At 44.4% G+C, this 14253-nt stretch overlaps 1 protein-coding gene across 1 annotated transcript in view; it reads right to left on the bottom strand.

Annotated features, from left to right (window-relative positions):
• Positions 1–14253, bottom strand: part of bcl11ba (BCL11 transcription factor B a) — a 36648-nt gene that overhangs the window by 21563 nt on the left and 832 nt on the right. Inside the window, exon 2 of the mRNA XM_082515736.1 lies at positions 6473–6964. Coding sequence (XP_082371862.1) covers positions 6473–6964 — 492 coding nt within the window. The remainder of the gene's footprint in view (positions 1–6472; positions 6965–14253) is intronic.

Below are 14253 nucleotides of genomic sequence, written 5' to 3'. Positions count from 1 at the left end.
GTGTGTGTGTGTGTGTGTTGTACAGTAGTAGGAGAGGATTTTACTGGAAAGCTCTTTTCACTAAGATTAAAAAAAAGAAAAAAGTTATAAGCGGAAAGAGAAATGGTGCCCGAAAAGCAAACCGCACCAATCTGCCGTCTATTCTGCTTTGATAAAGCCCCAAACACAGCCGAACGCTCCACCTTCATCATCTCCACATCCCTTCAGCCTCACTTACACACAGATACAGAGCGCCTCCTCCACCAATCTCATCACAGGCGCCAGGACATCAATTTTTGCAAGTCGCCCAAAATTACCATGCATGAATGCAAAAAAGGCTGATCAGGAGTAATTAACATGGCTTCATATGCAAATTTTATTAATGCAGAACTACAAAGTCATTATGCAAATGAAGGTTTTGCCGAGCCTCTTGACAAATACTCCAGCCATCTCAGCCGGGATGGATGACAAGTCTGCTCGCTCGGTTTAGACTGCAGGGATGCCTGTGTGTTTAAGTCTAGTTAGCGGATTACCACTGGTTAGTGCTGGTGGCTACCTGTGTGTGTGTGTGTGTGTGTGTGTGTGTGTGTGTGTGTGTGTGTGTGTGTGTGTGTGTGTGTATAAACTGTGTGATTAGGGAAGTGGCTAATGGCTAGCAGCAGAGTAATGAACCTGAGATCCAGGGAATGGGGGGTGGGTGGGGGTATGAATATGCATGATGCATACTGGCTTTGATGATTAAAGAAAATTTTAATATTTAAATGAGTGCATGCAAAGTGATTAACAGCAGAGCGAGGCGACATGGCAAAACTCGCAAAAAGGGATTTTGAGCAGGCAGAGACGTACGAGGTGCTCCGTTAACGATAAATATGCTCTTTCTTCCTCCGTCTGCAGGTCTGTCCGTCTCACACAGTGTCCACCAGAGTTTCTTTACAAGAAGTGGATTTGATGCTTCAAAGAGAAACACGAGCAAGCTTAAGGTTCAGCAGGGCCCATGCAGGCTTCAGTTCCTTAAACGCGGTGAGTCCGGCTGCACGCCGCTTCATCTGGATTCTTATTGGTCTGTTGTCCATAACGGGACAAATTCAGTGAGACTCAGAGCGCCGGCACGACTCGGTCATCGTTGGCTCTTTTAGTGTTTTCACGCTGCTTTCGTGTCCATTACGGCCACTTTGAGGTAGCAGCACTGTTTACACCCAACCAGCTGTCAGTCAAAATAAGGAAAATGTAATGTTTAAAAAGGATTTTAACATCATTCACGATGATACTAACGTTTGAATATGACGAGCATCCCCACACTACACCATGTTCACTGCACAGCTTTGAATCCCACTGAGACCCATAATGATGTCACTCAGAGCTTGTTGGATAGCATGAATTGTGGGTGTTTGGAGGGTTTTAGCACCGTATGAGTTCCCTGTTAGCATGCAGCATCCAAAGGTCAGTGAGCTATGAGTACGGCTAGCTGCTTGACAGTCGCATTGGTTTGTCTATTAATGTTAAACAGAGTGTGTTGTTTGACGTGTGTGTGCCAGTGTTGATGCTATTTCCAAATTTATGCAGGGACAAAAAAAATATGAAGAAGTTTATCATGAAACTTCCACCCGTCTTGTGTGGATGTTTCAGGGTGGAAGCTTTAAGTGAAACTGACTGTTGTGTGACCCGTCCACAGCGGACCTCCTCACCCACTCACACTCACAGCCCGGCTACAATCTTCTATCATGGAAATGAGTCATAATCAGTGATGGCCGGCACTGTGTGACTCATTAAACGCACTTTCTTTACTTCTTCAGTTGTGTGATTCCACACCTCTCTGAGCCTATTAGAGATGCGTCAGGCCTGTGCGATGTGAAAACAGCCGCATTTACGTACACAAACCCGAACTAGCCAAAGCACACACACACACACACACACACAGTGGGCAGGAGAGGCAGAACGAGAGTGAGGGAGAGAGCGAGCAGCACAAACCAGAGTGATTACCACTTCAAAAAGGCCGTCGCTCCATCCGAGAGGCCTCCCAGCTTTATTGAAACAATGTGAAAAAACAAGAGCAGCAGGGACCGCAATGCCTCTAAAGTACAGGCTGCTATATCAAACACACACACACACACACACACACACACACACACACACACACACACACACACACACACACACACACCGTGGCTCTTTGTTAAGTCTTTGTACAGTTTCATTTGGAAGATAAATAAGCATATGGTAAATATTTTAGGGACATGCCACTGTGCTCAGTCATTATTTATTGAAGATGTGTGTGTGTGTGTGTGTGTGTGTGTGTGTGTGTGTGTGTGTGTGTGTGTGTGTGTGTGTGTGTGTGTGTGTGTGTCCATGTGAAGAATATTTATATGAGATTCAAACACAGACAAACACTCCTAAAATGTGTTTTTTCAATATGTGAAAAATTGCACATCCCCATTGGAAACAAAGTGCATTAATTATTCTGTTTTCTTAATCTGTGTGTGTGTGTGTGTGTGTGTGTGTGTGTGTGTGTGTGTGTGTGTGTGTGTGTGTCCACTCCAACTGGACTTGGTTAAATGTCTGAATTAAGCTCGAGCTAACGAGGCTTCCGGCCCGGCGCTGTCGGGTGCTAAACACTCGTCAGTGATAAGTGTACGCAGCATGGCGGCTGAGCGCCTCATAGTAAAAATGACTTCTGTCAGTGCAGCACCTCTGTGAAGCCGCCAAGAGACCTCACGCCTGGTCACCTGGGAAAGCCTGGAGGGCTTTGGACGTCAGGGTTGCAAGTTAAAATCCTAAAGCCTCCTGCAAGCCGAGGTATCCTGTCAGCGTGCACCTGCTTACACAGCGCTGACAAAAGGTTGGTTCAGCTGTTCGAATGCATCTCTGCTGACGTACGAAAACTCGGCCCGGTTAGTTATCTAATGCCTTTGTTAGAACGCTGGGCTTATTGTGGTTTGGGGTGTTTGTGCTTGATGTTTTTGAATATTCACTCCTTGTGAGGAAGGTTTAGATGATGCTTCCTCCGAGCTGTGTCTGTTTGTCTGTCTGGAAGGAAGCCGTGTGTGACGAGAGCAGAGAGAGCAAAAAGTACGCTTTCAAATTTCTCTGCATGATGGTTTTACGTCACCATCACAGCACATCCAGTCTTTAACTGCAAGGCATGATGGTGATTCTCCTCATGGTTATAAAATCAGACAGGATGAAGCTTCAGGCTGAAGTAATGTAGAAATCTACATGAACTCAAAAATGAGAGAAGATTTGTGTCATTTAAGCAAAAACAAAAACGATTTTTTTTATTCTTTAAATCGGAGGAACGGCTTTTTTCTAAGTCTGAGTGAGTTTCAGCTACAGACAGAGGAGAGATGGGTGTGACCGGAAAACTCTTATTCATTCACATCGTGGTAAAAACCAACTGCACGTTTTCCTTTTGATCAGCCTTTCCAAACTGAATCAGGAGGTTTTTAAACAGGGCTTCTTGTGGGGAAAAAACAATAGCTGAAACAGAACAACACTGTGTATACAAACTAAAGCCGCTGTTCGTAATCCTTCAGCACAATAGCAGCGACGTGTTTCACAGCCTGAATGGAAAAGCTAGGTGCTCTGTTATTTCTCTGCACGCTGCTACCTGACAGACGGAGAGAGGAAAAGGAAAAACCCAGCAGCTCTCGCACAGCACAAACACTTCTTCTAATTTAGGGGTTAAAAGAAACTTGGCATGATGCTCATACACGTGTGCACACGTGTGCGTGTTCCATTTCACATGGAGGACAAATGAAAGTGTAAAAGCTTAACAATAAACGAGTAGTTTGACCTGCTGGGAGCCAATTACAAAGAAGTGTCGTCCGTCATGTCCCCGATCGCTTTCCCCATCTCTCTCGCCTCCCTCCCTGTGCTTCTGTCCCTCCCTCTTTCACCAGGTAATGAAAGGTGCTAAAAACATACGCTGAAGAAAAAGCCGCCCTGAGTTACAAAGAGAAAATTCCACCTGCCGCATTTCAATCCCCCAGTAATGACGAGAGGGGCTGAGAGCGCGCTCTCCAAATTAAACTCCAGCTTGATTAATAAATTGTTCTGTCTCCTGCTCGTGTTAATAAGGTGCTCGTTGGACATATTTCATGTGGAAACACCGTGGGTAATTTTCAAACATAAAATGTTATTGGAGCAATATAGTTTACAGTTGCTGCAGTGCACGTCCAATTGAGTCGCTAATACGTTTTTGCTTTTAATGTGAAAATTATTGCAGTTTCTGCTATAAAAAATATTGTGCAATTATATTTTCCAGTCTTCCAACGCAGCGCACGTGGGGTTGATTTCATGGGAGGATGGCAGTTCGATACATTGCACACATTTAAACACAGGGTGGATATATATTTATGCACATAAATGTAATAATGCCGAGCCATGGCCAGTGCCACTCAATTAGCAGACATGCCTGAGCACAGCTCTGCACACGCTCGGGGACTGCGCTCCAGCTTTTTGCACCCCACAATTCAGACAGTTGCATTAAATGCAAAGCTGGAGCGTCGCTCCACGAGCTTCACGAGTGCAGGCAGCTGTGCTGTCCACAGCAGCAATGCACAGCTGCCCGGCAGAGCTGTAACAGCCTGGTAAAATATTGATGAAGTTCAGGCCCAGACACAGTGTTTACAATGCAGGCGAAACCGCCGTCCCGCTCACCTGACTTTAGGCCAACACATTCATTCATGTTTCCATCCAAATGTCATAACCGTGTTACACATACATGACGTGATGTCAGTGGCGTTATAGCAAACAGCCCAACCCTGTGTGATAGTGACACGTCCTCTGACATCGTTCATGTGCTGATGTCTAATCTACCACTTGTGACGACATTTCTTAATCAAGTTCATTTCAAAATAAAAATAAAATAAAATCATTTCCAAGCTTTCAGAGCTGTTTCAGTCAGGTGAGCCGGCACTAAAACCTCCCTAAACGTTGCATTTGTATTTGTCTTCTGTTTTAGCTCCGTTCATGAAGCGTTTAAGCTGATTCCACTAATCAGCTCGCTTCATATGTAGGTCTACATATAGGTGGTGAGATTATTGAGGAATGTGTAGGTTCACAGGAAATCAGTCTTTCATTATTTATTCATTCTGAATAATGCATGAAGACAGTAGCGATGCTAACCATGCTGCCTGTGCTAACAGACTGTTGGTCTGCAGGCCGAGCCTGCGATCCTCAAACTGACCTCTAGAAGAGCACGACAGGGTTATTGTCACAGGCTTCTTTACGAGTGTCTTGACTGGTTTGAGCGATAACTGCTGGTCCCACACACACACACACACACACAGATGCTAAACTGCCTCTTTACTTCGCTGAATGGGGATGAAACTAGCCTCGTTTTAATCCCTCTTCCTGTCTTTTCCCACTTTTTCTTCTCCTCTCGTGCTGTTTTTTTCTGCCTGTGCTTATTTGAATTTTAATGAGCTTTTCACCTTTTTAAGCAGATGGCTTAGACTGGATTTCTCCATGAAAGTCGGGGTGAGTCTCTCTGTCATGTTTTGCTCAATTTGTTTCAACCGAGTCCTTGAGGGGGTTTAGAGATTTGCCTCCCTAATTTGCCTGTCTCACCCCTCTTCCTCGTCTGTCCCTCTGCTGTCCATGTCCTCTAATAAAATGAACGCCTCTCTTCCTCTGCTGAACGAGAGGACGCCATCACACAAACTAAAACTAAAACAGGGATATATTTAGACTGATGAAAAAACTGCTGGTTTGTTACTACCTAAAGGTTTTTCTTTGGAATTAAATAGTTCAGCATTTCGGGAAAACTAATCATTACCTATAACACATCTGGATAACAATGACAGTTTATTCCAGGTTCTGGCAGGCCACAAACTCAAGCTTATCCCAGCAGCTGATTTCAGTGCCAGACCACATCAGCTGATAAATGAAAAGCTGTTGTCAGAGGGGCCTCGTGTCCATGTGTGTGCATTGTGAACACGAGCTGATTCAGATGAAATGAGCTTGAACTTTCTGAGTCGGAGGGACCAGCCTGGGACGAACCTGCTCACACCTCCAAAGGTCACAGATGCTACATATGCGACAAAGAAGAAGCAAAAGTTGTGGTTGGTTTTTGTGGGAGGATTTGAGCTTTTCCCCTTTCTTAAAGAAACCAAACCTCAACCTGAATCTGGCAACATGCTGACGAGTCTGCACAGCAACGTTGTTCAGCAGAAAGTGAACATACGGTGCTCTCAAAAATGCTCCATTCCTGATGGTTTCTCTTTTTGCACATTAGTTTCACTTAAATTCTGTTTAAATCATCCAAAAATGTTCATGTTAGCCAAAGAAAACCTGAGTTTTTAAACTGTGCTTTCAATTATTCATGAAAATGATCTATTTACACCTACCTGGCCTGCCCTTATGTGAAAAAGCAACAAACGCAGCTGAAGCTGAACTGACTTCATGAATTTAATTACACATAAAAGTGACATTTGTGTATTTGTGCTCAGAAAGAAGAGGCTTTAGTGTGTTTCCCTGCGTACGTCACGTCTACCTGATAGCATGTTTTCCTGCTTCGGGCAAATTCCTTTGGTTGGTGTCTTCTCTCCTCTCTCACCTCGTTCCCCTCTTCCTCCCACCTCTTCCTCCTCTGGTGTCACCTGGATGCCGACCTCTACTGGCTCCAACACCTTTCTTAGCTCCACCCTCTGCGCGTAGTGATGAAGGCTCTGCAGAGTTGGACTGTCTCCTTGTCCTCCTCCTCCTCGGTCGTTCATCTTGTCATAACAGCCGTTGGCCAGCAGCGGTGTTTGGCACTGCTTCTTCTTGTGCTCAATGAAGAGGAGTATGTCGCCCAACGGGAAAGTCATCTGGCACTGGCCGCAAGTGAGCAGGTCGTGGTCAGAGTGGAGGCCAGGCGGCAGCGTGTGAGCCAAGCTGGGGTCCAAAGGATGGGGACGTAGGCCAAGTGGATTGGAGGGCAGGGTGAGTGGGTTGGAGGGTAGGGATTCGGAGAGCAAAGCGCCATCTGGATGCTCCACCTCCGCTGCACGAGAAACAAAACAGAGGAGACACGTCAGAGTTAACCTGGGTGTATGTTCGCTCATCGCCTGCTGAAATCTATACATGACGCAAACGTGTAATTAGGTTACCACGTGTCTGAGCGACACACTTAAAGAGCTGCTCGTACAGCGCTGCGGTGACGACAACACAGAACGATCAGAGTCGTGACCAACGACCTGTTAGACCAGGCGGCACTCACTTAACATAAGGCTTAATGTGTGGTGGCTCCGACACAACAGTGCAGCTTCATACGTGTGCAGTCACGCCTCCATCACGCTTCGAAGCTTTTTCAAGACATCTAAAAGTCCAAGAAGGAGAATTTTCAGCCACCATCTCAAACACACCACAAACTATATATTTTAGAATTGTTCAATCTCAAACACAAAGTACACAATATACACCGCATACTGCTGCAGTGCACACACACTTTTATTTAGCCTCGCACCTGTGAGGAAGGAAGGAAAATGGGAATTCAGCAAAATTGTAAGTGAGAAGCTCTACACTAACTAGATCGAACCCCGGGTTGTGTCCACGTCTTTGCATGTATGAGAGTTCAGTTGAAACTCGTCATTTCTGAGAATGTGCTTGTTTAGTATGTGGTTATGACCCAAAGTGGGTCGCCGTACACGTTAGGAGTTATTACATGGTCTCAATTAAGACACACGTATTAGTCGTAAGCAGGGTTTTTTCAGTGTTTGTGAGTGAGCAGATGGGCTTTGGGCAGGGTTCTGAACGTTGCTGTGAAACAGCAGTAGGACAGCACATGTGTGGTGTTTGCAGAGGCCAACAGCTTCACCAGCGAGCGAGCTTTGTAAGTGAGGGCTGTCTCCAAAAGGAGCGAGAAGGTCTGAACGAGGCTGGAGGAACAACTGACCCTCTGAGGTAAAACGGGAATGCTGACGATGACGAAGAGCAAACGCATCACCATCACCTCTCTCTGTCTCTAATACAAGATGATGGATTAGCAGCAGGCTGGCCGTTTGTCTCAGCCTCCACATTAGAAATGCAAACAGATTTGGGATGTCAAACGTGGATGAAGGCTCCAGATGGAACACCCCACCCCTCTACGCCACCGTATACCTGTTTTACGTCTGCTGTTAAACATTCAAAGACCATATTGTACTTGTATCGCATACAACACAGTACAAACATTCATCTGCACTGCAGTGTATGTGCTGCACTCATTATATGTTAGAGGATATCAGTCTGTGTGCGTGTGCGTGTGCGTGTGTGTGTGTGTGTGTGTGTGTGTGCGTGTGTGTGTGCGTGTGTGTGTGTGTGTGCGTGTGTGCGCGTGTGTGCGTGTGTGTGTGTGTGTGTGTGTGTGTGTGTGTGTGTGTGCGTGTGTGTGTGTGTGCGTGTGGCCTGCAGGCTGCAGCCATCTGTCCTGTACAGTGGTAGCATGTTTCCCAGTACTAAACATTAGAGAGAATAAAACCAGTGAGCTGACCTGGAACAAATCCAATCTACATGTACGGTGACCCCCCCCCCCCCCCCCCCCACCACCAATGCAAATCTCACCTCACATTAGAATTATGACTGATAGGGTTTTTTAAAGAGCTGGTCTAAAGTCTGCATCAGTTTAACGAGGCTTGGGTGAGTCGGGTAAGAGCGATACGTAGATATGACAGGCAGCATATCAATACTATAACATAGCAGAAGGTTTGACCAGAGAGTTTTGTGTTAGCTGTGCGCTGAATAGATGAATTTATTTCATTGTTCTTCTGCTAAATGTCAGCTGTGCGTTAACAAGACCCTAACCTACACAAATCACCAGCGACCCGACGGATCTGAAGAAGGATTTGGGAATTCGGTGTTTGTAGGTTCTCTTAGTTTTGAATTCAGAGCAAATGTTTTCCCTCAGCAGGTGATCATCTCTGGGGTTGGTTCCCTCCGTCTCACCACCTTTCACCACACGTGTGCTGTAAATCCATGGAAATCTCTCACACGTATCCTTCACACAAACGGGAGCACATTGCTGGCCACATGCCCATCAAATATTTGTTTCCGCCTCTCCTCGAGAGCTGTTTTCATGATTTTACTTTTATCTGCCGCCACACTTAGGCTGATGGGAAAAGCACCAAAATTGCTCCCAGAACCAGAAAGATTCTGCCAGTTGAGACCAGTGATAATGGTGTGTGCGCGCGCGCGCGGGTCTCGACTTAAATGATCAAAACTCGACTTGGCTTCTGTGTTTTTTTACCATTACCGCGTACACACACACACACTCTCTCTCTTAAATCAAGATATAATGTTTGTGGCTGAGACTGCACATCACACTCACACAGAGTAACACACTCCCTCACGGCACGCACTCAAAGCTGACGGCGGCTCGCTTACACGTCGACTGATAAACTGTTTATTTACCCGCACCGTCACTGTGTACTGTTACACACGTGTACACGCTGCTGCACGCACACTTTATTTATCTAAAATTATGAGCTTTTTATTGTTTTGCAAGAACGACTTTTCTTTGCGAAGAGCCGAGGCTGGTCCTGGACGTGACTCGTACGTGACGGACCGTAGATGTCGGTGATAGCAGACGAGTGAAGACTCAAAGTGATGAAAATAATCTGCCACCGCAGAGACTGTCAACATTAAGATGTGCCCTCAGAACACTTTCGTCTAAACAGGAAGTGGCTTTCCGTACAAAGTCAGTGTTGAGATACAGTTTTTAAAACTTCACAGTCGCGTTTGGGACGTATATTTATTGTACGTGGCGACTAAAAGTTGTTTCATTTATTTGTAGATAATCCAGCTTCTTGTTCTTTTTATAAAAAATACATTTTCAACATTTATTGCAACATTTTAAACTCGATACTTCTGCTGTAAACATGTCGCTTTGTTTGCAGGTGTTAAAGGAAGCAACCGGTATCACGTCCCCCCCGGTTTCAATCTTCACTCACTTCCTGTCACCTCTCTTCTTCTACCTATGAGACTGAAAATGCCTCAGAAATGTTTGGCTTTAGTTTCCTTTTAGCTGAAACTTCAAAGAATCATTTTCAGTGTTTAGGCGATTAAAATATGCGAGGACGCAGTTTTACTCACAACCTGTTTTCAAAGTCAGTCGAGTTTGAAATAAACATCAATTTAAGGTAATTCAAAGTAACTCCTGTGTGCTGGGTGAGGTTTGGGTGACCATGTCGAGCCAATCAGGAGCGCGCTGCTGCCAAACGCACAAAGGATTGTAATGGTGTATTTGAGTCCACCGCCACAGCAGCGACAGCGAGTTACAGAGAGATGCGAGCAGAGCCACCTGCCCAGGAGGTGCTGCAGCGGAAAACAAGTGCTACTCACAAACACGCAGAGCAGCTGTGTCACTGGCTCATCTGCCGAAGAGCATAACTGAGTGTGAGGTGGACTTCAACATCCAGCTTTCACCTCTGTCAGGTGAAGACAGTGACTAATGCTTTTTGTTTGTTTGTTTAATTCTTTTTTTTTGCAACATGCAAAAAAGGCTCATTTTCAGAATCAGCACATGCAGTCATTTTAATACTACAATTATTCTTTTACTCATTTAAATTTAAATGTTCCAAATAGACCAAAATACACAGAAATAAAAACAATCAAATAAACTTATATTTGCAGATTTCTAATGAAAAACGAAATATTATGAAATGTGTTTTAAAACAAAGTGCACGTTTGTCTGCAGAGCAAGAACACACAGGACAAAAATACATGCAGAAATATTTACACACAGGAATTTACTACAACTTTAAAATGTGGCTCCAGTCATACGCAATGACACACACACACACACACACACACACACACACATGAAATGTGTCAGTCACTCATTGCTGTGAATCGACATGTATGCTCTAAATAAGAAGTGCCACAGAGAGGCAGACAGTCGAGTGTGCAGCTGTTGACAGTTAAGAGAGGTGAATGTGGTCTTTCAGCGCTGATGTCATCTGATTAACACGCACGCACACACACACACACACACACACACTCAGAGCACATTTCCACTTCTCTCATTGGCAGAGCACTGTGGCTCTGACAGCCTGAGAGCTCCCTCTAGCAGGAAGAGGCGCAGAAACAGAGAGAAGACAGACAGCTTACAAAGGTATGCAGGATATGTTGGAGTGTGTGTGTGTGTGTGTGTGTGTGTGTGTGTGTGTGTGTGTGTGTGTGTGTGTGTGTGTGTGTGTGTGTGTGTTATGTAGTGGTGTGAAACTGCGTGCACGTTAAATGAGTTCAGGCATGCTTTGGGGCAAACTTGCTGCATTCATCTGCTCACACACTCCACCTTTAAGGTTACATTTATATTTGTTCACATAAATGTTTAAATGTTTTCTAATTTCCAGCAACAATAAAAAGCTCTTAAATCATAATTTACAGGGAAGGAAAATTGTGGGAAATTTAAGGAAACACACATTTTATTTTTAACCACTAAAAAATGTGGTTGATGGTTTAAAACCCGGCAGCTGCGTAAATTACGTCTCTTTAGAAAAAACACACCACATCACCACGGACATTATTTATGTCAGTTTACAGTCGCCGTGGAAATAACATGATGAAATGTTTTTTTTTGTTTGTTGTTGTTGTTTACCCTTTAAGTCGGGAGACGTTTCTGAAAATAATGAGCATTAAACTATTTGGATTTTCATTACGTATCGTTCACAAACGTGACCCTGAATGAGCCACAGTGAAGCAGTGCATTTTCATTTGTGCTATTTGAACCACACCTCACCCAGAGAACGCTTAAAAGAAGGAGATGTTGACTTCTTTCTTCCCCTCTCTCTAACAAAGACATAGCCCCAGCAGGGTGCGTGGCTATTTGACAAGCCGAAAGGAAACATGCATCTCAAGTGGGCAAGTGCAATTTACACACAGCCCTCTGTGTGTGTGTGTGTGTGTGTGTGTGTGTGTGTGTGTGTGTGTGTGTGTGTGTGTGTGTGTGTGTGTGTGTGTGTGTGTGAGACTACAATGGCAGCTCTCGTCCTGTTTGTGTCTTTTCATGCTTAAATCAGCCTCTCAGAGCAAAGCCAGGCTTATTTGGAGTGAATGAGAAGCAGGAGGCACCTTCAGGTGTAAACTGTCTGCTGCTGCTACAAGAAAAAAAATGCCCCCAAATCTGTGAGACAAACACAACAATATAAAGTCCTACTGATGAAGCTCCTGCCCCTGAGGGAATAGTTGCACCAAATTCCGCTCTGGGTGGCTTCTTGTTTGATTTTACTGTTATAAGGAAGCGCTGGGTTTGGTGCATATTTAGTGTAGATGTAGACGATAAACATGCAAGTGGTTCTTCCGTGTTCAGTGAGGGCAATGATCAGCTGATCAGCTCCAAACTGTGATCGCTTGTTGATTTAATCAACTGGAAAAAGGAAAGAATTTTTAAAACTGTGTGAATGATCTGCGATCAGAATCAGGAAGATTTGCAGGAAACTGGGAGCGTCGGAATGCACTTTGTGACGCCAAAGTGCACAAAATCTACCTCGGTGTTCCTGGCTCTTCCTGCATATATACTAAGAAGCAACTCTTCTTCTAAAGTGCACAGCTATTGTGTTGTGGTGTGTGTCGTGTTGCAAAATCCAAATTATAAATCCACGGCACGGAGAGCCAGGTCAGAGGGATTTTATCACCTGACAGCTCCGGAAGAATTCTTTGAAAATTTTGGCACGAGTGGAGGATTCACTCACGTGTGTTCATATGCATATGTGTGTGTGTCTGTTGACGTCTACGCTCACATAAATAAATGCATGTGTGTGTGTAAATCATAAATTACAGGATGTGCAGAAGCATGTTTCGTTGCTCATTTATTAACCTCCACCTTCATATTTCTTGTCTATCCGTCTGCTCTGAGCAGCAAAGGCTGATATCACAATGAGCCCCATTAGAAACTGGGCCTGCACCAGTGCTACCTCTGTCTGCTGCTAATGTGAGGGCACATTTTTAATCTAACTCAGTGACTTCAGGTGTTGGTCTCTGTTTGGGCCGACACCACGATGGCCTCGCAGCAAACAGATGCCTGTGTGGCCTCAAACCCCTGCATGCACTCAGGCTGAGAGCTAAATGTTACACACACTGAGGTGAACACTGATACACTGTAGTGTAAGTTGATCTGATCTGGCAGCCTTCACACAAGAGAAGTCTCCCCAAATAACCTGCAGCCGGAGCACAGAGGTGAGTAAAGTACCAAACATACAGATCGTAAAAAATAAAAAGAAATAAAACCACTGCTTTGATGGAAAAGGAGATCGGAGACAACTGTGAAGATTTACTGTTGGTCTTCGTTTAAGTCCATCAACAAAACTGATCTGAGGCCAGAAAATATTATTTGACGCTGAGAAGTTTAGTGGCAAAGTGATCCTGTCATTGGAAATTAATTTGAGTAATTAAGACGTTAAATGTGTCGCATAAGTTTGTTTAAAAATAAATCAATAATAAGCTAAGAGGTGTTGGAAATTAACCTTCTGTGGAATTATCTCCGAGACGCCGTCACTCACTGTGTTCCGCTTTAAGGCGCCGTGAGGGAAACCCTGAAACCCTTTTTCTTTCTTTCTTTTTTGCAGACCGATTAAATAATCCATACCTGGCATTAATATTACAGCCACGGGAGGAATGAGCTTTGCATGCGTGCGGCAGAAAACAGCATGAGAGCGATGGGCCAATTAAACAGACGAACAGGACGGACTGGAAACTATAACGTGCAAAATTCAGAAGACGGCGATAAAAGAAAAGAGACGTGAAACGGAGCCGCTTTAAAATGTGCGCGAGGAAATAAAATTACGATTTTTTTTTTTGACAACCCTGTTTGTTGAAAACGTGTAAAGTTCTCCGACGCTTCAGCGTGAAGGATCCACGCTGTCTTCATGAAAAAGAAATTAGCAGAATTAGCTCGAACGCATTTTTTCTAACATGAGGTGCGTTGTTTGTTTTTTTAACCTTTGTTTAATGTGTTCCGGGGAGCGCGTGAAGCTGAAAAACATTACAAATAAAGTGTAATTATCCGCGCAGTGATCACGCTGCTCGCCCCTCGTTTCAAACAAGAGGTGGAAGAATAAAGTTTGAAAAAAGTACAATTTCTCCACGAGCGATTTTTACAGTAAAAGTCCGACGCGGCTGTGGACGTTTTTTTACTCTAAATTCACTGTAATTATTTATAGAGAGTAAAAATCAAATAAACGCAAAATAAAGCGTTTATCTGATTTTGTCCGTAAACTGGGAGAGAGGAGAGGATGGCCTCGGGGAAGCAAACTTTCTGTTCCAGCTCTGAAAATATTCATTTTATCACCTGGAAAAAGTACTTCAATAAATCAGCTC

This window comes from Aulonocara stuartgranti (genome assembly GCF_965226115.1).
Source record: "Aulonocara stuartgranti genome assembly, chromosome: 19".
NCBI lineage: Eukaryota > Metazoa > Chordata > Actinopteri > Cichliformes > Cichlidae > Aulonocara > Aulonocara stuartgranti.
This window is presented reverse-complemented; position numbering and strand designations above follow the sequence as displayed.